The following is a 24,632-nucleotide window of genomic DNA, read 5'->3' as shown; positions in this document are numbered from 1 at the left end:
AGCTGGTTATGAAGAACCTAGGGGCAGGACAGTAATAATGACGCAGTTGTAAAGAATGGACTTGAGGACACGGGCAGGGGGAAGGATAAGCTGGGACGAAGTGAGAGAGTGGCATGGACTAATATATACTACCAAATGTAAAATAGATAGCTGGTGGGAAGCAGCTGCATAGCACAGGGAGATCAGCCTGGTGCTTTGTGACCATCTAGAGGGGTGGGATAGGGAGTGTGGGAGGGAGACGCAAGAGGGAGGAGAGCGAGGAGATATCGGGATATATGTATATATATATATAGGTATATGTATAGCTGATTCACTTTGTTATAAAACACACCATTGTATAGCAATTATACTCCAATAAAGATGTTTTTAAAAAATGTACTGAAATTATGTATATAAAGTTTTTATCAAATGCCCTTCTTTTTAAGTTAAAATAATGTTTATGTAGTTAACTTTTCCACTTATCATCAAAAGAAAATAACTTTCATTTCTTTCAAAGAATAATTAATTTGGCTAATATGAAAAGCACTTTACAACATATTAATAACACTCCATCTGAGGATTTTAATGGATTGTTACAAAAAAATCATTTTCCTTTGTGTGTGTGTGTGTACTATTCATTTTTAAGGCTGTTAGCAGACAAGAAAAAGTGCACTTAATCCAATTTTGCTTCTCCTTGAAGAATTTTTTTGTCCACTAAAACTATTATGGACATAGTCTTTTTATGCCATATGTGCTTGAAGTTCCCATCTTGCCAGAAATATAGTTTTTTTAAATCCAGAGAATTTTCTCGTCTCAGAAAAATATTCTTTCACGCAGAAAAGCAATCATCTCTTTAACTAGAATGTGAAATGAGACAAACGACAGGACAAAAAAGGAACAAACACATTGTCATACAGGAAGAATGTGCTAGCGTGTAAGAGCTTATGCATTACTGTTGTTAAGACAAATAATGTGATATATCAACAAAATGTAATATACTATGTAAAAATTTTTGTAAGCATGAGGTGTGTATTGTTTGCAGGATGGCTATCCTTGTTGATAATATTCATTATTATATTTCAGCCTAAGGAGAATGACGGTTTTAATTCAGATGTAATTCAGCAAAGACCACTGTGTAATCATTATAGCCATCAACAAACTGATTCATGTGCAGTTGGTCCAAAAGTTACAAAAGCTGTTTCTGAGTTCTTGTTTGTACCCACCATTTTAAGATTACATCAGAATTAAAGCATGCAGGACTTGAACTGACTTCAAAGACTAGACTTAGACTTCTAGCTAGTTTAGCTTTTTTCTTTTATTGGTTCATGTTTTCCATTTGGCTTCCATATCCTGTTTTAGCTTGATGCCCCTTCTAGAATTTCATTTACAAATCTTACAGCCTTGGTTGGTGAAACACACTAATTAATGTTGTGGTAGAGGCTGAGGATTTTAGCAATCTCATGCCTCCTGCTTGGAAAAATATCTGCTGTTTTTCCACCCCATGTCTAGCACCATACTGAACATGGCAAAATGCATCTTAAGTGGAACTCTAAATGCATTTAATCAAAATGCATTTAAGGAGGACTGTTTACACTATCTGCTGCCAATACTATTAATCGTGAAGCGCAAGCCTTTCAGTGCAACAGAAATATGAGATCTACTTTTTCCTACTTAGATTTTTTCAAGAAAAAACAATAAAGTAAAAACAGGTAATTTTATGATTTATTTTTAAGTCCCAAGTAATGCTTAAGCCAACAGCATTCCAGCTTTATAAAATGGACAATTCCATGGGCTTTGTAAATCTCTTATGAATGCGTTAAGAATGACCAATTTAAGGGAGAAATTCCAGTTCCATAGGTCTTTGGCCTGTCTGAGAATCCTGTATAGGCAACCCAGCTCTGATCTGCAGCTTTATGCTTGAAGAAGGTTTTTTGGTGACCATCTTCTCGAAAAATCTTGGTTAGTGCTATGGTATATCCGTCATATTTTAGTTGGAATTGAATAAAGTTAAAAATACTTGTGTTAATATGCCTACTATGCTTTTAACAGGTCCAGAAAGTGCCATATATTTTTGATTGAGTCTAATTAGGGTCACTTTATTTGCATGCCATTTTGTGATGGTGCCGGTACAAATCCATTCAGTGTTTTTTTGAGCAGCATGTAGGGTCCAGGCTTTTAGTAGGTTTAAAACTTTTGAAGAAATAGTTGGATGGTTTTATAAGCACCATACTTTGTCGCTCCTGAGGTTATAGTTAAATTTTTGATTCTTGGTAAAAGACAGTGTGACCTTAAAAAAAATAAACAAAAATTTTCAATTTTTGGATTTCCCCAACTCTAGCTAACTGATAAAGAGGAAAAACAAGCAACTCTTGAAATTCTGAATTCAGTGTGCCTGGAATATAACACCCTTGTTTAGTGAGCTGACTTGGCTAGTTAGTTGGTCATCAACCAAAGGAGATGGAAAGGATACTTTGTGAATCTGTGCTGTAGATGTAGCAACCTACACTGCCAAGTTCAAGCTCTGTTTGCCAAGTTACCTTATCCAAATCCTCACGTATTTGAAAGCTTTATGTGTCCCTTGAGACATTTTGATGAATGTGATTCCACCATACTTCCAAGAACCTGGGGATCCAAGATTAAATAATGAAAAGTTAATTTATAATACATTTACCTTGAGCTCTGACGGCAGTGTTTGTGTTAACATAGCCCCTGTGTTCCATCTAATGTGTGTGTGTGCAAACATAAAGGAACGACAAGTTGGTTCCAAAACAAGTTTAAAAATGTATGAGGAAAAAAAACAGTTTAAAAATGTATGTGGCTTGCTTAAGGCTGTTTTCCTCACAGTTTAAAAATATCTCTTCCAAGATGGCGTGTTCTGATTTTTCTAATATTTAACTGAAAGCTTCTTTTGAAATATAGAGAAACCTGGTTCAGAAATGTATTCCTTGATTTCTACTTTTTAACATTATTTATTTATTTGTCTATCTATTTATTTATTGGCTGCATTGGTTCTTCATTGCAGTGTGTGGGCTTCTCATTGCAGTGGCTTCTCTTGTTGTGGAGCACGGGCTTTACGCACATGGGCTTCAGTAGTTGCAGCATCCAGGCCCTAGAGCGTGTGGACTTCAGTAGCTGTGGTGCATGGGCTCAGTAGTTGTGGCTTGAGGGCTCTAGAGAGCAGGCTCAGTAGTTGTGGTGCACAGGCTTAGTTGCTCCGTGGCATGTGGGATCATCCTGGACCAGGGATCGAACCCGTGTCCCCTGCAATTAGCAGGCAGATTCTTTTTTTTTTTTAACATCTTTATTGGAGTATAATTGCTTTACAATGGTGTGTTAGTTTCTGCTTTAAAACAGAGTGAATCAGCTATACATAGACATATATCCCCATATCTCCTCCCTCTTGTGTCTCCCTCCCACCCTCCCTATCCCATCCCTCTAGGTGGTCACAAAGCACTGAGCTGATTTCCCTGTGCTATGCGGCTGTTTCCCACTAGATATCTATTTTACATTTGGTAGTGTATATATGTCCATGCCACTCTCTCACTTCGTCCCAGCTTACCTTACCTCCTCCCCGTGACCTCAAGTCCATTCTCTACATCTGTGTCTTTATTCTTGTCCTAGCAGGCAGATTCTTAACCACTGCGCCACCAGGGAAGTCCTGACTTCTACTTTTAAAACATATATCACAATTCTCAGTATGCCACGTATAGCAATACTCCTACTTTACTAAAGGAGGTAAAAAGAAAGGGCCAAAATGATAAAACCTATTGCTTACATTCTTATTCACGTTCTTGTACAAAGTGAATGACTAAGTTGTGGTCAGCACTAATAATATCTGAATTTCCTTACTATAGTTATGATGATAATGATCATGATGATGTTCGCGAACATTTATTAAATGGTTATTAATTACCAGCTTTTTCTACATTCCTTACAAGAACCAGAACCATCAATAAAAGTTATTATTTTACCGATTAGACAACGTGGGCACAAAGAGGTTAGTTTATCCATGGTTACACTGCTAACAGCTTATATCATGAAACCATGATGACTTCCAGCATTAATTCCCTTTTGAGCCTATCCAACTATCATTATGACAGCTAGCCTCAGTGTCAAGGGAGAATTAAAGTCCAAGCCTCATATGAAGCAAATTAGTCTTCTCATTTGATATGAATAATAACATTGCTTATTTCCTAGAAACGGAATAGATGCTTAAGTAGTAAATGCAGGTCTCATCCCTCTGTGGCAGATAGGTAGAATAATCTCTCTAGAAGTATTTGATTTTTCTAAAATGTGATGCTTGGCTTTGGGTTTAGACTCTAATACTTGGCCTTAAGATACTGACATTGATACAATATATTTTGATAATACAATGCTTAGATTATACTTTTGTATTTTTGGTCATGTAAGAATTGATTAGCCACTTGAACTCTCAACCAATGAAGTGAGAAGGTCTTCTTTTTTTAATGTGGAAGTTATTTTTTGAATGATCTCTGAGATGTACTTTATGGCATGGCAAGTTAAATGTTCATGTATATGTGTGTGTGCATGGGTATAAGTTTTCATCTAAATACTAATACATATGCTCATGATACTGTTGTTCATGGGTGATAACAATATGGATGCTGTATAGCTTCCATTTTACTTGTCAAAAATAATTTTATGATATTGTTTGATTGGAACATTGGTCAAGCTAGGCCAGGCCATACTATTATAAAAAACCCTGACATCTAAGTGGCTTAAAATAAAAAGCTGAATGGTACTTGGGTATGATTTAGGTGGATTCTTGAAGTTTTAGCTCTGTTTTTATGAATTTATAAATCATCCTTTCTGTATCCTCGGTGCAAGTTGAGATTACTACAGTTACAGGAAGCACACAGACAGGGATCACACATGTTTCCTGTCCTGCACAGAACTAAACTGGAAATCACACAATATAGGTTTGCTTACCTTTAATTTTTTACTGCATAAATATAAGATTGAGCTATAAGAACCTAAGAAATATTTGTGGACTTCTGGCACTGGACATGATGAAGTAACTAGTATCAGACCTCCTCTTCTGCCATAAACAACTATTAATCTTTTGACCTAAAGCAAATAGACTGCCATTTATTTCTCCAGCAAAAAGAAAGGAGGTGGTTTTCAGCATCAGCAGAGAATTACAATTTCGGGTCTGCAATCATGGCAAGCCATGTGCAAGTCCCCGCACAGTAAGGGAAGGAGAACTCCTTTATAGAGGGGAAAAGGAGGTTGGAAGGGCTATAGTAAACAAAGACCCTATAGCTTTTCATTAGCTGAGTTATTGCCAGGAAGGAAGAGGAGTCTTTCTTCTTCCTGTTGGGCTCTGCTATTATCACAGGGTGTGAGAACTTCCCCTTCAGCCCTCCTGGCTCTATTTAATTGAGGTTTCTATTTATTAATTTTTTACATTTCCCCCTTTTAATCAAGATCTTTCTCTGAAAGCATCACTGATCAGGAGTCAGGTTTTCAGTTTCAGTGGCTTTTCGTCCCTCAGTGCCAGGAAGGATCTTTCCTGGGGGTAGTGTCTCACGTCAGAGGGAAAGTACACAGACTGGAAACCTATTGAGATTACATTTGTGTAGCAAGAAGAGGTGGGAGGGAGGACTCTCAGGCACTTTTTATCTGAAGTCCTGTTAACAGATTATAGACGCTGGAGATCTGAAGTGTTATGTCATTATCAAAGGTTTGGTGGCAACCTTCCAAGAGGCCTGGTCAGAAATGTTGGGAAAGCTGTCTCATCAGGTGTCATCTGCTTCAATTCTGGGAAATCCTTACTTTCAGCTCACCAGATTATGTGCAGGTCCAGTCAAGATTTGGTGCTTTCTTTAGGTGTGTCATGTGAATCCAAGAGTCTATTCCCCAAACTTTGGCGGCATCATATGGTAATTCTATGTTTAATTATTTTTTTGAGGAAATACCATACCATTTTCCATAGTGACTACAACATTTTATATTCTTACCAACAGGACAGAAGAGTTCCAATTTTTCCACATCCTTCCCAACACTGGTTATTTTCTATTTAAAAAAAAATAATATCCATCATGATGGGTATGAAATGGTATCTCATTGTGGTTTTGACTTGAATTTCCCAAATGATTAGTGATGTTGAGCATCTAATTGGCCATTTGGACATCTTCTTGGAGAAATGTCTATTCCAGTTCTGTGCCCATTTTTTAATTTGTTTTTTTTTTTGTTGTTGTTGTTGAATTGTTGGAGTTCTTTATGTATTCTGAGGCTAACAGCTTATCAGACATAGGATCTGCAAATATTTTCTCCTATTCTGTAGGTTGCCTTATACTCTGTTGATTGAGTCTTTTGATGCCCCAAATTTTAAATTTTGATATAGTCTGCTTTATCTAATTCTTCTTTTGTTGCTTGTGCTTTTGATGTCATATCCAAGAAATCATTGCAAAATCCAATGTCATGAAGCTTCTCTTGTATTTTCTTCTGAGTTTTATAGTTTTAGCTCTTACCTTTAGGTCTTTGATTCAATTTGAGTTAATTTTTGTAAAAGATATGGAAAGGGTCCAAATTCTTTTTTTTTTTTTTGCAATATTCCCAACACCATTTGTTGAAAAGACTGTCCTTTCAAAATTGAACGGTCTTGGCACCCTTATGAAAAGTCATTTCACTGTATATGTGAGGGGATTTTAGGGGGGAGCGGTGCTCCAGTCTATTGCATTGGTCTATATGTCTGTCTTTATGCAAGTACCACATATTTTTGTAATTGGGAAGTGTGCATCCTCCATCTTTGTCCTTCTTTTTCAACTTTGTTTGGCTATTTATGGACATACACCACCTTAACCAAGTAGTAAAAGTTAACATTACAAGAAATGAGGACAGCTGACATTGTGCCCCTCCTGAAAGGATGCACAGAGAAGGACATATGATCACTTCTGTGTTATTCCTGACAAACGAACAAACAAAAAACCTCTCCTGAAAAATGAGAATACATCAAACTTTCAAAAAAAAAATGTCAAGAGCGGGCTTCCCTGGTGGCGCAGTGGTTAAGAAGCCACCTGCCAATGCAGGGGACAGGGGTTTGAACCCTGGTCCGGGAAGATCCCACATGCCGCAGAGCAGCTAAGCCCGTGCGCCACAACTACTGAGCCTGCACTCTAGAGCCTGCAATCCACAACTACTGAAGCCCGCGCACCTAGAGCCGGTGCTTCGCAGCAAGAGATGCCACCGTAATGAGAAGCCCGCGCATCGCAAGGAATAGTAGCCCCCACTCGCCACAAATAGAGAAAGCCCGTGCGCAGCAATGCAAACAAAAATAAATAAGTAAGTAAGTAAATAAATAAATAAATAAAAATGTCAAGGGCATGAAAGACAAAGAGGCCATCTTCCAGACTGAAGGAAATTAAAGGGACATGATAACTAAATGCGATATGTGATCCTGGATTGGATTGTAGACTTGTAAAGAACATTGTCAGGACAATCAGTGAAATTTGAGCGGGATCTGTGGATTAGACGGTAGTATTGTTTCAGTGTTAATTCCCTGAATCTGGGTCATTATATCTACAGCTTACTTTCAAATTGTTAAAAAATTATATTATACAAAATTACGTATAATATCAAAAGTTATGTATAATATATATACATATACAGAGACCTAGGAACAGAGGGAGATTAGAAAGATAGAATAACTAAGCAAATGTGGCAAAAGGTTAAAAATTAAATGTTACCAGTTAAGAAGAGTACTTGGGAGTTCTTTGTACTATTCTTGCAATTTTCTGTAAGCTTAAAATTAATTCAAAGTAAAATTTTAAAAATAGAAGAATGATGGCTAAATATAGACATTTTCAGAAAAACAAAAGCTAAGGAAATTTGTTGGCAGTAGACCTGCAGTGCAGGAAATACTTAGGAAGTTCCCAGGACTGGATAGAAATGATCCCAGATGGGAGCCTGCATCTGCAGGAAAGAAGAAAAGCACTGGAAATGGTAAGATTTCTAAACAGCACTTTCAGACTTGTAATTCTATATGGTGGATTAAGCACATGTGTTTAGCTCCTCTTCCTCCAAACCCCTAAAAACTACTGTAAAGGATAAAGTTATAAACCCGCAAAAATAAATAGAGGGCATCAGGTGACCAGAGGTTTCAACAAATTTCTTAAGACTGAAGGTGGGTGATGGGGTAAATACTAAATGAGGCAGAGAGGAAGAAACCTCACTTAAAAGAAGGCATGGTGGATATTGTAGTTGAGGAGACTGTACAACTACTTCTCATAAACCTGGAGAGGCTGAGGACTCAGAAGTGCCAGGTCTTCTGAGACAGCAAAATATGGGGCTGAAAATAGAAGAGTTACTGTAAAGTTTGTAGGCAAAACATTTAACACACATGCATCTCTGTAGAGAAGGACCCATTCTCCCCAAGCAGAGAAAGAGAGACAGAGAAAGCAAGAGTGAGAGGGAAAGATTGACTGATTGATTTCATTTCGAAAGAAATGGAAAGATGCCATTTGTTTCTTTTTTGTGTGTGGTGAAAACACTTAAGATCCACTCTCTCAGTAAATTTCAAGAACATAATACAGTATTGTTAACTATAGTCACCATGCTGTACATTAGATGCTCAGAACTGATTCATCTTAGTACAAACTGAAAGTTTGTAACCATTTGACTGTATCTCCCCATTTCCCCATTTTCACCCCTCAGCCCCTGGCAACCACCATTCTTCTCTCTGATTCTATGACTTTGACTTTTTTTTAGATTTCACATAGAAATGAGATCATACAATATTTGCCTTTCTGTGTCTGTCTTATTTCACTTAGCATAATGCCCTCCAGGTTTATCCGTGTTGTTGCAAATGGGGGGGATTTCCTTTTTATGGCTGAATAATATTCCATTGTATATAATTTCACAGTGTATGCATACATTAAAGTATCACATTGCACACTTTAACAAGAACAAAAAAATCACATTGTACAACCTAAGTTTATACAATTTTTATTTGTCAATTATACCCCAATAAAGTTGGGGGAAAAGGAATTTAAACAAATTCATAAGACCAAAAACCAAACACCAACACACAAAAGAAATGAAAAGAATTGTCTGGTGAGAGACTGAGCAGCGAGCATGTGAATTAGTGCCTTGATCAGCACATGACCTTCTCATTTCATTTTATAAATGAAAGCCTAATGGCTGCTCCCTGTCTGCTCACCTAAAGTGACACCTGCCAGTTGACAAGCCCTGCCATGGACACAGAGCTGGCAGTGAACTTTTATATTGCCTCATTCTTAAGTATGCACGGGCAACCGAAAATCTTCAGAGCTAGAAGTGTGCAACATTAAAGAAAAACAAAACAAAAATTACTCCCTAGGAGTTGATTCATGGAAAAAAACAACTTTAAAAACTTTACAATTAGTGTCCTCAGATATATCTATATCTATAACTGAGAGGGAGAGAGAGAGAGATCCCAGGAAACAAAAGAATCGAAATTAGAGTCTCAAACTGATATCTATACACCCATGTTCATAGCAGCATTGTGCACAATAGCCAAAGGTGAAAACAACCTCAGTGTCCATTGACAGACCCATGAATATATAAACAAAATGTGGTATATGTGTACAATGGTCATAAAAAGAAAGGAAAGAAAGGAAATTTGACAACATGAATGAACCTTGAGGACATTATACTAAGTGAAGTAAGCCAGTCAGAAAGAGACAAACACGGTATGATTCTACTTATATGAGATACCTAGAGTAGTCAAATTCATAGAGATAGAAAGTAGAGCAGTTGGGGAATCCCTGGTGGTCCAGTGGATAGGACTCCATGCTGAGGATGTGGATTTAATCCCTGGTCGGGGAACTAAGATCCCCCCAGAAAAGTAGAAGAGGTGGTTGCCCGGGGCTATAGGGAGGGATAGGGTGATGTGGGATGGAGTGGGCGTGGAATAGGGAGTTGTTTGATGGGTGAGGATTTTCAGCCTTGTAAGACGAAAAGGTTTTGGAGACTGGTTGCAAAACAATGTAAATATACTTACTACTACTGAACTGTACATTTAAAAATGGCTAAGATGGTAAATTTTATGTTATGTGTATTTTAACATAATTTTAATAATCACAATAACAAAAGATGCTTACAGGCAGAATTCCTTCCCACATCCAAAGTATACGTTATAAAAGATTTGGGAGGTAGGAGGGGATGAAGATAGCTGAAGGGAAGGGTAGGATCATTAATATCATGATCTAAAAAGGGTATAGAAATGTTGTTAAAAATTGATAGACCCAGAAATAAAAGTCCAAATATATTAAAGTTACTAATGCAACTTAGTTAAAGTGAAACAAAGTTTTCAAACTCTTTATTTGAATAAAACTTCAACACAGACATAGAATCAATTTTACCTTCATGCATAAAGGAAGAGCAGGGAATCTGTAAAAGAAATGTCCTAGTTGTTTACACTTTCAGAAAACAGTGATATCAATTAAAGTATTAGCAGTAGGGCCGAATTTATTTTATTTTATTTTTTAATAAATTTATTTATTTTTGGCTGCGTTGGGTCTTCGTTAATGCCCACGGGCTTTCTCTAGTTGCGGCGAGCGGGGGTTACTCTTCGTTGCAGTGTGCGGGCTTCTCATTGCGGTGGCTTCTCTTGTTGCGGAGCACGGGCTCTAGGCATGCGAGCTTCAGTAGTTGTGGTACGCAGGCTCTGTAGTTGCGGTGCACGGGCCCAGCCGCTCCGCGGCATGTGGGATCTTCCCGGACCAGGGCTCGAACCCATGTCCCCTGCATTGGCAGGTGGATTCTTAACCACTGTGCCACCAGGGAAGTCCCCCAATTTATTAAGATAATCAATGATCACTGCAGACTTATAAGGGTCAGGGTTACATCTCACAGGACATAAACTTTAAAGATCATGGTTCTTAAGACTTGTTTGTACAAATCACTTACAAGGAAAGTTTTAGTAACAGAAAACAGAATAGGATTATCTACTTTCACACAGATTTCCACATTGAAGAAAGTAAGATAAGGCCTGTTATCAAGTCACCACTTCTGAGGAAAGAGCTCTGTGATGCAGAAGATTTCTGCTTTTCTCTAGTCTCCAGGGAAGAGGCAGGACTGGCTGACATTGAGCCCCTGGGCCATGGCAAGGTCTACTGATTGTTTGTTCTGGTCATACCATGCCCTATCTGGCATAATAAATAGGATACCTTGTCTCAAAAAGTCTTAATATCTCCTCTGGGAAGAATGAGAATTTTTCTTTCTCTTATCTTTTTAGATTTCTTTCACTAAGGGCAAACATTTAGAATATCATTGTTACCACTGATGGGGACAATCAGCTTGAGGAACTTAAAACACACATTATGAAAAAAGGGGAGAGGGGACAAGAGCATTCAACACATGGAATGAGGCATATATATTTTTTATCTATTAGTAACCAGTAGAGTAACTAAGAAGGTGATACTGGGAGAAGCAGAGGAGGGGTAGTAAGGAGATATAACTGAGCTCAATGCTTATCTATCATAGTAGGAAGTTAATAGATAATGTCTTATATTGATAGATCAAGAAATTTATTTGATAGCATGTTATGCTATGATGCTGAAGGGGAGCCAAATATGCCACCCCAAAATATACCACCTTGGCATATTGATTATTTTGAATTACAGTTACTCAAGAAACAGCTGGGCAAGAAGGACATGCTGACTTTTCTTTATCCCTCTGAAAGCAGGAAATAAGTCTCCCATGTGAAAGGCACCCTCCCTGTAGCAGGAGCTAGAGAGACATCCTTATCACTAGAGGTAGAGGATTTAGAACTCTCTAGAAGGCTGTATAAACAAATCTTATTATTGATACTTCACTAATTTACTACCTCAAGTCCAATTTTCTTTGTCTTGTCAGTTCTTCACAAATTTATTGTCTTTGTCTAAAAGGTATAAAAGCTGCCTGCTTTGGTCATTTCTTTGAGTCACATATTTTTTATGAGCTCCTATACATATGAAATTAAATTTGTGTTTCTCCTGTTAATTTGTCTTATGTCAATTTAATTATTAGACCAGCCAATAGAAGGGAAGAAAGGAAAAGTTTTCCTTCCCTATAATATGATAGCACATTATTGCATGATGATAGAATAGTATTAGTGCTTTCACATGATAGCATATGATTGCATAATGATAGCTATGATTCGTAAATGTAAAGCTAATCAACCAAAGAAATGGTCAAAGTAATTACTTCTGGAAAGAAGGATGTCAGTGGGGCTTATCAAGAGAGAGAACTTTATAACCATGAGCATGGATTAGTTTCCTTATTAGGTGACTCTGGGCAAGAAACTGAAAAGGTAGACTGGAGCAGACTAGAACTTGCTCTTTCCCTATGTTAGGAGCATGATCTTGACCTGCAAGCTATGAGAAGGCCTTGACAATCTTAATCTGGGAAGGAAATTGTCAGTTGTGTGGGGATAGCCAACATAGGAGTCCCTTATGAAGCCTCCCTTAGGCTGGGAGGGGGCCCAGTATTGCCTCTAGCTCTGGCTTATTCCCAACCCTCCCTACCTTCCTTCCTCTTCCTTTCTCTCCCTCAACAAATATTTATGAGTGTTTCCTATGTGCTGAAAACGTTAGTGTATTACAATTATTGACCAGAGAGTCAGTGTTCCCCCAGGTATGGGACAATTCACTGCAAGAGGATTTTAAGTGGTACACAGCCACTGCACTAAACAAACAAAACAAAACAAATCACATAAATTGCAAGAATTAAAAAAAAGAGACGGGGAAACCTATAAATTAAAATAGAAGTAAAAGACATTTCAAGCAGTTGCAACATGTAGCCCTTATTTGGATCCTGAGTCAAACAGTTTTTTATTTCTTTTATTATTATTATTATTTTTGCGGTACACGGGCCTCTCACTGTTGTGGCCTCTCCCGTTGCGGAGCACAGGCTCCGGACGCGCAGGCTCAGCGGCCATGGCTCACGGGCCCAGCCGCTCCGCGGCATGTGGGATCTTCCCGGACCTGGGCACAAACCCGCGTCCCTTGCATCGGCAGACGGACTCTCAACCACTGCGCCACCAGGGAAGCCCTGGAATATTATTGGTTTTGATCTGTGTTTTCCAGATATAAGGAAACCCTTCCCCTCATGCTAATTATGACAACGCAATTTGGTAAATTACCCCTCTGTAAGTAGAACTAAAACGTTAATTTTTTCTCTCTACCTGATCCATCCAGAAATCGGAAACTCTTAGGTTCTGAACAGACTTATCAGGTGAACAAGAAAGGCTGCCTCCTGGCAGGTACAGGAATCTTGATATTTTGGGGAACTCTAGAGGAGAGAAGTTCACCCAGGCAGAATCTAATGGCAAGTCCTTGGCATGACTTTCCCGGCCTTGAGAGGCCTATTAAAAGTTGTCTGAACAAACATATGGACACCAAGGGGGGAAAGTGGTGTGGCAGGTGGTGGTGGTGTGATGAACTGGGAGATTGGGATTGACATATATACACTAATATGTATAAAATAGATAATTAATAAGAACCTGCTGTATAAAAAAATCAATAAAATAAAATTCAAAAATTCAAAAAAAAAAGTTGTCTGAGACTCCTTATGAAAAGTTCCAGTACAGCCAGTGTAAAAAACCCTATGTGACCAATTAACCAGACTTATTTGGTAAACAAATTAGTCTTAATTCGGCTATATTTGGTAAAAGTGAGGGTAATTTTAGAAAGAAAAAGATTATGTTTCAATGGATATTAAATTCTAGTTCTGTTACTTGAGGTCTGTATTTACTCTCTAAGACTCACCTCCCAGATATATAATATGTCTTTGAGTTCTTCGGCAGGAACTAAGGCCCCCACTCAGTTCCTGGAGGAACGTAACTTCAGGCTGAGCATAAGATTCCCGGAACACCACCTTGTTTCTTCACCACCAGCCAATCACAGGAAAGTCACATACTCTGCAGCCCTCACCCCAAATTTTGCCCTTAAAAACTCTTCCTCCCAAACCATTGAAGAATTCGGGTTTTTTTGAGCACGGGCTGCCTGTTCTCCTTGGTTGGCCCTTGCAATAAACCTTTCTCTGCTCTAAACTCTGACATCTCAGTTTGTTTGGTCTCACCATTTCTCAGGCACACGAACTTGTCTTCGACAACAATAAGAAGTCTGAAAAAAAGTGTTGTTGAGGTACAAGTCCACTTTGACCTTCAGTTAGCACCATTTCTGTGTGGCTGAAAGGTTTCACTCCCCAGAGCCATCTGTTAACAAGATGAGGACAAAGACTCCGTGACCTCCTTGATGATCTTCCCTGCTAATAGCAGAGCCTGGTACCTAGTAATTGCTCAACCTATATATGTTGAATCAATATCATGTATCCTATGAACCTTTCACAGTACTTGCTGAGTTGAATAATGCAGTACAAATCCAGGTTATTTCAATAAAAACCAAGTCTGACAACCCTAAGGCACAAGAGCCTTACTTTACACACTACTTTCCATAAACTTCCACATGCCTTGCTTTAAAACACTTGTCTTTTACTAAAAGTCCACACAAATACTTCCATCCAAACTTGCTCAGCTTTTCCAAGCAGGTAATTGCTTCTGCAGCACCAGGGTCACGTGTCTACGGTAGCGCCTACTGCTTGGGATTGATGTTACTCAGTTTATGTCTGTCTCATCTGCTGGGTTGTGAGTTCCTGGAACTTGGCTGTCTTATTCACTCTTAACACAAACAAGTGGCTAGATGCATAAGGATAGTCATAATGAAAATGTTGGTTTGTGCACATAGTTGGAGCAATCCATGCCCAGGATGATTTGTGCTGTATCTGTAGGGTACATTAAAAAAAAAAATTCACATATTAAAAATCTTTGAATTCTCCAATAAGTTCATATCAACTCTGTGTATGAGTAAGATCAATATCTCGACTTGACTAAGGAAACTGACTCACAAGTTCAAACCCTGAATCCAAGGTTACACAGAGAAGAGGCTAAATGCGCAGGTTATCTTCAGCTCTGAACGGCGGGACGTGCGCTGGAGGCCTTTTGTACTCTTTGGGCCACCGTAGCCGGATCCTCGCTTCGTTCCCTCTATGTATGCGCCTGCGCGCTGCTGGAACGCCGTCCATTTCTCCAAGGGCGTCGTTGTAGAGGTGAGTCTTGGGTGTTTTGTGTTCCTCGTTCGGATTCCCGTACTTGCCGCCTCCCGCTGCCTGCTGTTGGTCTACCTTGGAGCTAAATCGTTACTCTGCATCTCTGGGGCGGAAAACCTCGGACCTCTCCCCCTCGTCGACCCCAGCAGGCCCGCGTTGCGGCCTTTTAGGGGAGGCGGGCCGGCGGCGCGGGTCCCACGGGGGCCGGGTTTGCTGAGGGAGCCTCGAGGGACCCCCGGGCTTTTGAGACAGCCGGCCCGGGCCCGGTGGCCGCTGCTTTTTTACCGCGTTTAGCGTGACCTTGGTTGCGTCTTTTGACCTGTTTGGTCCCAGTGTCTTTACCTACAAAAAGGGAAGGTGGTTTCTTCCTTATCCGTTCCCGAGGCTTGGAGCACCGTCGGCTCTTAGTGGGCGTCAGCTTTGTGGTAGCGTTTGTGATTGGAGTTGGGAAGCTGCAGGAGGGTCACCGGGCCTGTGGTAGGAGGGCAGGGGTGGGCTCCCGGCAGCCCCCTGCGCGCGCCCACGACCTTTCCGACCCTGCCGGGCCGCGCTCGCCGGAGGTCGGGAGGCCGGCCCGCGCGCGGCGGCCTTCAGGCCCGGGTCACAAAGTGGGCCGTGCGGGACGTGCTGGGGTCCCGCCCGAGTGTTAGTTTTGATTGCGTGACCTTGAAATAGTCCGGTAACCTTCCTGCAGCCCGGTTTTCTCAATAAAATGGGAAAACAGCTGTCTCACAGGCTGAAATGAATTGGTAGTAAGCTTGTAGAGTAAATGCTAGGAATGTTTGCACTTGTGATTCCCCATCCAGAGCCGCTGCTAATCTTCCCTGTAGTTGGGTGAGGTTTTTGTCGTTCTTGTTCCCTGGTTACTACTGTTGGGCTGCGATCATCTTGCTTATTTAGGGTGGTCGTTCACCGTGTGAGAAGATGAAACCGCGAAGCCAGTAAAGACCTTAGGGTTTGTGAGAGGAGTCGGTCCACTGTCCTGCCTGTGCCTCTCTGAGTACTAAAATGTATTATGCAGAAGAGTTCTTTAGGTATTTTATGTTCTAAGAGTTGTCTCTTATTATTTTAGCTGTCAAGGAGAAAAACTACCATGGCTTCCAGTTCTTTGACAAAACCTCAGATGCGTGGCCTTCTGGGCAAGCGTCTGCGATTTCATATTGTTGGAGCATTCGTTGTCTCCCTGGGAATTGCAGCTTTCTATAAGGTATGTATGTTTTATTTTTACTTTGTGCTCATGGTCCAAAAATGTGTTTTAAATTTGAAAATGTATTTTATTTTCATAGAAACATATAGAGTCTTTTGTTTTTTAAATATTTTTTTTGACATGGGCCATCTTAAAATTCTTTATTCAGCGTGTTACAATACCGCTTCTGTTTTTTTTTTTTTTTTTTACGGTACGCGGGCTTCTCACTCTTGTGGCCTCTCCCGTTGCGGAGCACAGGCTCCGGACGCGCAGGCTCATTGGCCATGGCTCACGGGCCCAGCCGCTCTGCGGCATGTGGGATCTTCCCAGACCGGGGCACGAACTTGTGTCCCCTGCATCGGCAGGCGGACTCCCAACCACTGCGCCACCAGGGAAGCCCCCGCTTCTGTTTTATGTTTTGGTTTTTTGGCCACGAGGCATGTGGGATCTTAGCTCCCCAACCAGGGATCGAACCCGCACCCCCTGCATTGGAAGGCGAAGTCTTAACCACTGGACCGCCAGGGAAGTCCCTAGAGTCTTTAAAAGAAATTCCCTCTTTAATGTGCTCCTTTCCTCTTACCCTTTCTTGACCCACCTCAGTGTGATAGGAAAGTACCTTATTCCCCAGGTAGCTTGTCCTCCATCTTTAAATGAAGCTGTCTTGGTTTGCTAGGGCTGCCATATCAAAATACCACAAACTGGGTGGCTTCCACAATAGAGATTTTTTTTTTTTTCAAGGCTGAAAATCCAAGATCAAGATAGCTGTGGGGGACTTCCCCAGCAGTCCAGTGGTTGAGACTCCGTGCTTCCACTGCAGGAGGCACTGGTTCGATCCCTGGTTGGGGAAATAAGATCCTGCATGCCCTGCGCCGCGGCCAAAAAAAAAGTTGGCTGTGGGGTTGATTTCTGAGGCCTCTTTCCTTGGCTTTGTATTCCTGTCTTCTCCCTCTCATCACATGGTCCTCTGTGTGTTAGCATTGTTCCTGTCTGAATTTTCTTCTCTTCTAAGGATGCTAGTCATGTTGGGTTAGGACCCACACTAAAGACTTCATTTTAACTTAATTACCTCTTTAAGGGCCTTAATAATACGATTCAAGATAAGTAGGATTCAAGGTGAACAAAAACTTGGTGATTTATGTTGTCTTTAGATACTGTTTCTAATAATTAAAAAAAGTCCTAAATGTGATATGTTACCTTTTAGTTTGCTGTGGCTGAACCAAGAAAGAAGGCATATACAGATTTCTACAGAAATTATGATTCTATGAAAGATTTTGAGGAGATGAGGAAGGCTGGTGTCTTTCAGAGTGCAAAGTGATTTTGGAATATAAAGGTAATATGGTTATTTGAAATTACTGTTTAAAATCTTTTTTAACTGTGGCAATATATATAAAATATACAGTCTTTATTTTTAAGTGTACAGTTCAGTATTGTCAAGTACATTTATATTGTTGTACAGCCAGTCTTCAGAACTCTTTTCATCTAAGTAGTCAATTTTATCTGTATACCACATTTTGTTTAATCATGTTAATGGATACTTGGATTGCTTTTGGCTACTGTGAATAATGCTACTGCTTTGTGTGCAGATATCTCTGATACCCTGCTTTAATACTTTTTTGAGTATATACTCAGAAGTGGAGTTGCTAAATCATATGGTAGTTCTGTTTTTAATTTTTTAAGGAACCGCCATACTATTTTACATAGTGGCTGTACCATTTTTCACTTCACCAACTTCTGTTCACAAGGGTCCCAATTACTCCACATCCTTGTGAACACTTGTTTTCTGGTTTTTTGATAGACATCCAAATGGGTGTGAGGTGTTGTTTTATTTTGGTCTTCGTTTGCTTTTCCCTAATGGTTAACGATGTTGAGCATCTTTTCCCATGCTTTTTGGCCATTTGTGTATGTTCTCCGGAGAAATGTCTATTCAAGTCCTTTGCCAACTTTTAATTGGATTGTTTTTGTTGAGTTGTGGGAGTTATTTAAAACTCATTATCAGATATGATTTAGATATTTTCTCCCATTCTATGGATTGCCTTTTCAGTCTGTTGTGTCCTTTGATGCACAGACATTTGAAATTTTGATGGAGTCTAATTTATGTAGTTTTTCTTTTGTTGCCTGTGCTTTTGGTGTCATGTATAAGAAATCATTGACAAATCCAGTGTTGTAAAGTATTATATTTTCTGCGAAAGTTTTATAGTTTTATTAGCTCTTACCTTTAGGTCTTTGATCCATTCTGTTAATTTTTGGATATGATGTTAAGGGAACATGAACACAGGATGTCTTTCCATTTGTTTCTTTAATTTCAGCAGTGTTTTGTATCTTTCAGTATACAAGTCTTTTGCCTCCTTGGTGAAGTGTATTCCTAAGAATTGTATTTTTTTTTTAATGCTAATGTAATTGGGATTGTTTCCTTAATTTGCTTTTCTGATTATTCATTGTTAGTATCTAGAAACACAGCTGATTTCGTGCGTTGATTTTGTATCCTGCAGCTTTGCCAAATTTATTCTAACAGTTTTTTGTGTGTGTGTGAGAAATCTTTTTGGGATTTCTGCATATAAGATCAGGTCATCTGCAGAGATAGTTTTACTTCTTCCTTTCCAATTTGGATGTCTTTTATTTCTTTTTCTTCCCTAATTGCTCTGACTAGGACTTCCAGTACTATGTTGAAGAGAAGGGGTAAGAATGGGCATCCTTGTTGGGTTTTTTTTCTGACCTTGGAGAAGCTTTTTTTTTTTTTTTTTTTTTTTTTTGCATTACGCAGGCCAGGCTCAGCGGCCATTGCTCACAGGCCTAGCTGCTCCGCGGCATGTGGGATCTTCCTGGACCGGGGCATGAACCCGTGTCCCCTGCATCGTCAGGCAGACTCTCAACCACTGCGCCACCAGGGAAGCCCTGGAGAAGCTTTTCACTATTGAGTATATTAGCTGTGGGTTTCTCATGTATCACCTTTATTGAGGTAGTTTCTTTCTGTTCTTTATTTGAATTTTTTTTAATCATGAAAAGGTATTGAAATTTTCAGATGCGTTTTCTGAATTAGTTGAGATCATGTGGCTCTGTGGTATATTTTCATATGTTGAATCATCGTTGGTCATGGTGTGTAATCCTTTTAATGAGCTGCTGAATTGTTTGCTAGTATTTTATGAAGGATTTTTGCATCTGTATTTGGGATATTACTCTCTAGTTTCTTGTGTTATATTTGTCTGACTTTGATATCAGGGTAATGTTGGTCTTATAGAATGTTTTATATTCCTAAATGAGTTAGTGAGTCAGATGTGGCCACAAGAGACATGTGAGAGGATCAGGAAAACATGGTGGGGGGCAGTCTCTCCATCATACAGAAATGTTTAAGATGTCTTAATATAAATATATAGAAAACAAAAAATACATAGAGTGAATTTGGAAATGTTCCCCACCCCCCACTCCCCTTCAGTTTTTTGGAAGAGCTTGAGGAGGATTGGTGTTAACTCTTTAGGTGTTTGGTAGAATTTTCCTGTGAAGCCATCTGATCCTGGGCTTTTCTTTGTTGGGAGGTTATTGATTGCTGATTTAGTCTCCTTACTTAGTTATAAGTCTGTTAATCTGTTTCTTGTAGGTTGTGTGTTTATAGGAATTATTCCATTTCATGTGGGTGACCTAATTTGGGGACATAATGTCCCTTCTTTAATTTGTTTTTAGTTGAGTCTTCTTTTTTCTTAGTCTGACTAAAGGTTTGTTATATTGGTTATCTTTGCAAATAACCAGCTCTTTTGATTTTGTTGATGTATCTCTAGTGTTTTTCTGTTCCCTGTTTTGTTTAATCTTTATTTCCTGCTAGCTTTCGTTTAGCTTGCTTTTATTTTTCTGCCTTTTTTTTGCGGTATGCGGGCCTCTCACTGTTGCGGCCTCTCCCCTTGCGGAGCACAGGCTCCAGGCGCGCAGGCTCAGCGGCCACGGCTCACAGGCCTAGCCGCTCCGTGGCATGTGGGATCTTCCTGGACCAGGGCACGAACCTGTGTCCCCTGCATCGGCAGGCGGACTCTCAACCACAGCGCCACCAGGGAAGCCCCTTTTTCTACCTTTTTAAGGTGTAAACTTAGCTTGTTGACTTGATCTTCTTTTTAAATTTCTTTATTCTTTATTTTTTGTCTGCATTGGGTCTTTTTTGCTGCGCGTGGGCTTTCTCTATTTGTGGCGAGTGGGGGCTACTCTTTGTTGCGGTGTGCGGGCTTCTCATTGCGGTGGCTTCTCGTTGCAGAGCACGGGCTCTAAGTGCGTGGGCTTCAGTAGTTGCAGCACGTGGGCTCAGTAGTTGTGGCATGTGGATCCTAGAGCACATGGGCTCAGTAGCTGTGGCTCACAGGCTCTAGAGCACGGGCTCAGTAGTTGTGGTGCATGGGCTTAGTTGCTCCACAGCATGTGGGATCTTCCTGGACCAGGGGTCAAACCTGTGTCCCCTGCATTGGCAGGTAGATTCTTAACCACTGCACCACCAGGGAGGTCCTAAATTTCTTTTCTGATATCCACTTTGACCCACTGATTGTTGGAGGGTATGTTTAATTTCAACATATTTGTGGATTTTTCTGTTTTCCTTCTGGTATAAATTTCTAGTTTCATCTTTCGTGACCAGAAAAGATACTTTATGTGACTTCAGTATTTTAAAATCTGTTGTCTGGTTTTATGGCCTAACATGGAAATTAATCCATATGCACTTGAGAAAAAAAATGTGTATTCTCATGTTAGGTAGAATGTTCTGTATTTGTCTCTTATATCTGATTGGTCTGTAGTGTTCAAGTCCACTTATTTTCTTAATGATCTTCTGTCTGGTTCTTATAGCCATTATTGAAAGTATTTTAAGTCACCCACTATTACTGTAGATCTGTCTATTTCTCCCTTCAATTCTGTTAGCATTTGCTTCATATTTGCTTCATATATTTCAAAGCTCTAATGTTTGGTGCATATATATTGATATTTATAATCTGTCTTCTTGGTGAATCATTATATAATGTCCTTTGTCTTTGTAACATTTTTTGACTTAAAGTCTGTTTTGTCTGCTAATGGTATAGCCACTCGTGCTGTCTTGATTGCTGTTTGTATGGAATCATTTTCCATCCTTAGCTTTTAAACTATGTGTGTCCTTGAATCTAAAGTGAATCTCCTGTAGACAGCTCATAGTTGGACCTTGTTTTGTATCCATTCCTCAGATCTATGACTTTTGGGGAGTTTAAACCAACCTATTGTTATAATCTATTTTGAAGTGGTAACAACTTATTTCAATCACATACAAAAATTCTCTTTTACAACTCTGCTCCCCTACTTTGTTACTAATGCCACAAATTGTATTTTTAGATATTGTGTACCCATTAACATAGATTTCTTTTTTTTAGAGCTTTTGTCTCTAAATCCTACAAAATTAAAAGTGGGGATATGAAACAGTTACAACACTGGCTTTTATATTTATTCATATATTTGCCTTCGCCAGTGAACTTTATATTTCCACATGGCTTTTGAGTTACTGCCTAGTGTAATTTATTTATTATTTATTATTTATTTTTGGCTGTGTTGGGTCTTTGTTGCTGCGCATGTGCTTTCTCTAGTGGCAGTGAGGGGGGGCTACTCTTCATGTTGCGGTGCTCGGGCTTCTCATTGCAGTGGCTTCTCTTGTTGCGGAGCGTGAGCTGTAGGTGCACGGGATTCAGTAGTTGTGGCTTGCGGGCTCTAGAGCGCAGGCTCAGTAGTTGTGGTGCACGGGCTTAGTTGGTCCGCAGCATGTGGGATTTTCCCGGACCAGGGATCCAACTCATGTCCCCTGCATTGGCAGGCGGATTCTTAACCACTGCGCCACCAGGGAAGTCCCTGTCTAGTGTAATTTTGTTGCAACTTGAAGAACTCTCATTGCAGATCTAGTAGTAATGAACTCCTTATCTTTTAGGTTTTTTTAAAATCTAGGAATGTCTTAATTTTCTTCCTGATTTTTGAAGGACATTTTTGCTGGTTATAGTATTCTTGGTTGGTAATTTGTGTGTGTGTGTGTGGGGGGGCACTTTGTATTTACCATCTGAAATCCTTGTGACCTGCAAGGTTTCTCCTGAGAAATCCACTGATAATCTTACAGAGGCTCCCTCGTAGGCAATGAATCATTTTTTTCTTGGTGCTTCCAAGATCCATTGTCTTTGGTTTTTGACAGTTGGATTATACTGTGTCTTGGTGTTGGGTCTCTTTGGGTTCATCTGACTTCCAGTAACATCTTGTATTTATATATCCATTTCTTTCCTCAAATTTGGGAAGGTTTTGGCCATTATTTCTTCAAATAAACTCTCTGCCCCTTCTCGCACTTCCAGAGTACATAGGTTGGTCTTTTTGGTGGTGTCTCATAAGTCAGTTAAACTCTGTCACCATTCTCATCAGTGCTCTGAGATAAAGATAGAAGCAGTCCCTTGGGAAGCCCTCAAATAAGCTAGAACATTGCATGCAGGGTCTTCTCTTTTCCTTCTGCCCTGAAGGAGGAGTCAGGAATTGGTCACTTTCCTCCTGACCACACTCCTGCATTGAGAAGGGGGTGGGGCAAGGGTGAGAAAAAAGTGCATGACATTTCCTGCCATTTTGAGTGCAGCTTTTTCATATTAGGTGTTTGCTTGGTTGTTGCAGCTTAATTGATTTCTGCAGTTCTCACAAAGACACTTTGGTCCATGTGTCTTTGCTTTTTCTCTCAGGGAGTAGGGGTATGGAGCTTCGTTATTGCACCATCTTCCTGACATGAAGTTAATTTTATGTTCAGAATCATTTTGCATGTTGTGTTATTACTGCTAGATTTGCATCAGGAAAATCACATTTTTAGAAGTGCTTTAAAAAACAAGCTTTGGACACCTTTTATAGTTTGTTATTTGGATGTCCATAGGTGACTTGGTGGCTTTCCAGAGATTCTGGTTTGGGTGGTTAAGGTCCACTGCCTTATGGATAGTGTGATTACGGTTCTGTGTCTAGAAGAGGACTGGCTTGTGTGCTGATGAAAGGTCATCTGTTAAATTGACTTGAAAGCATGTGTCCAGTACCTGATGAAACTGTTTGTACTATGGAGTCTTGTAATTCATGTATTTAACTTCATTCAAGCTCAACAAAATAGTAAGGTAGAACAATTCAAGTAGAGTTAAAGATCCTGTGTACCACCCCAGTGTGAGTTTGCTGTGACAAGGGGAATGTGAATGTGCTATTTTTTTTTTCAGGCAGACTGTTCCTGAAGGAGCATTCCAACTGCCATATGTATGTATGTGTGAGAGTGTGTGTGTGTGATCTTTCCCAAGATCTGGGGTGTGGGGGAGACCTGCTGTACTGGACTCAGATCAGTTTTCTAAAAGATTTAAGGATAATTTTGACTATGAATAACTTTTGCTTAATATAAGATTCAATTCTATTACATTCCATTTCTATAGTTTATATTAAGGAGGTATCTGAGTCAGATAGATACATGCCACAGTTTAATATATATAATACATAATAGTAGAAAAACAACTTTATTCCCAGTGGTTGGAAAATTGATAAGGAATTTATGACATTCATATCATGGACTATTATGTCCCTTAGAGTTGGTAATCACAAAGTAACAGAAATTAGTAGAATAGAAAACTAAGAATGTATTTTGTAAAGGGTGATCTATGTTAAAGAGTGCACAGAAAAAAAGGCTGAAGGTAAAAAGATCAAGAAAATATTAGTGGTTGTGTGTGGAATCTTAACATTGCTGTTTTCTTGTACCTTTGAGATTTTCAAAACTTCCACAGTGGGTATGCATTTCATAATCAGATGTTAACAGGCTGATTTTTTAAAATATTTTTTTTTACCTTTTACTTACAAGAAGTTGATTGTTTAAAAAACAACAAGAAAAAGGAACAGATTTGGAGATAGGAATAGAAATGTTTAGGACAGATGGGCTACTGGTTTTTAAGAACAGTACAGGTATGAGAAGGGAACAGAGTGGGGTGGACTTGAAGAAAAAAAGCAGAATTTGGTAAATAAAAGCAAAAACCCCAAAGTAAGGTGTGAATGTCCCAAATGGAAAAGAGGCTGGTCAGGGAGGTTAGGGAGCATGGGGGAGAATGGACCTGGAGCCCAGGCAGCCTGAACAGGGCTGCTGCTGGGCTAAGGGTGAGTGATCAAAGTGTGGCTTCCACTGGTAGCAGTAGACCTCAGGGGTTCTCCAGGGTGGTGAACTATTAAGAGAACGATTGTCATTAACTTGGCCACTCTGTTTTTCTCCACAGAATTTCTTTGGGTTGAGTTCCATGGAAGTGTGTCACTTACCTGTGTTCCTGCACTATGAACTACTAATATCTGGGCTAAGGAATAGTTTCTCATGATAAATAAACGATTAACAAATACTGTGGACACTAAATTTTTGTGCAGTTAC

At 39.7% G+C, this 24,632-nt stretch overlaps 1 protein-coding gene across 2 annotated transcripts; it reads left to right on the top strand.

The window, feature by feature from the left end:
- Nucleotides 1-14,912: 14,912 nt before the first annotated feature.
- Nucleotides 14,913-24,617, top strand: COX6C (cytochrome c oxidase subunit 6C). Of its 2 annotated transcripts, XR_004040901.2 has the most exons (5): nucleotides 14,913-15,069; nucleotides 16,142-16,276; nucleotides 17,457-17,585; nucleotides 23,455-23,491; nucleotides 24,487-24,617. XR_004040901.2 is itself a non-coding variant. In XM_030862989.2 (4 exons), exons 1-3 carry the CDS (start codon nucleotides 15,010-15,012, stop codon nucleotides 17,568-17,570), a joined length of 309 nt encoding a protein of 102 aa, XP_030718849.2. In that variant the 5' UTR covers nucleotides 14,914-15,009; the 3' UTR covers nucleotides 17,571-17,585; nucleotides 24,487-24,617. The 2 variants fall into 2 exon arrangements, 1 of the variants encoding a protein (XP_030718849.2); XM_030862989.2 differs by lacking the exon at nucleotides 23,455-23,491 and having other exon boundaries at nucleotides 14,914-15,069.
- The last annotated feature ends 15 nt before the right edge of the window (nucleotides 24,618-24,632 follow it).

Source organism: Globicephala melas, chromosome 17 (assembly GCF_963455315.2).
Source record: "Globicephala melas chromosome 17, mGloMel1.2, whole genome shotgun sequence".
In the NCBI taxonomy this organism is placed as follows: domain Eukaryota; kingdom Metazoa; phylum Chordata; class Mammalia; order Artiodactyla; family Delphinidae; genus Globicephala; species Globicephala melas.
Note: the sequence above shows the minus strand (reverse complement) of the source record. Positions and strands in the feature narration are given on the sequence as shown.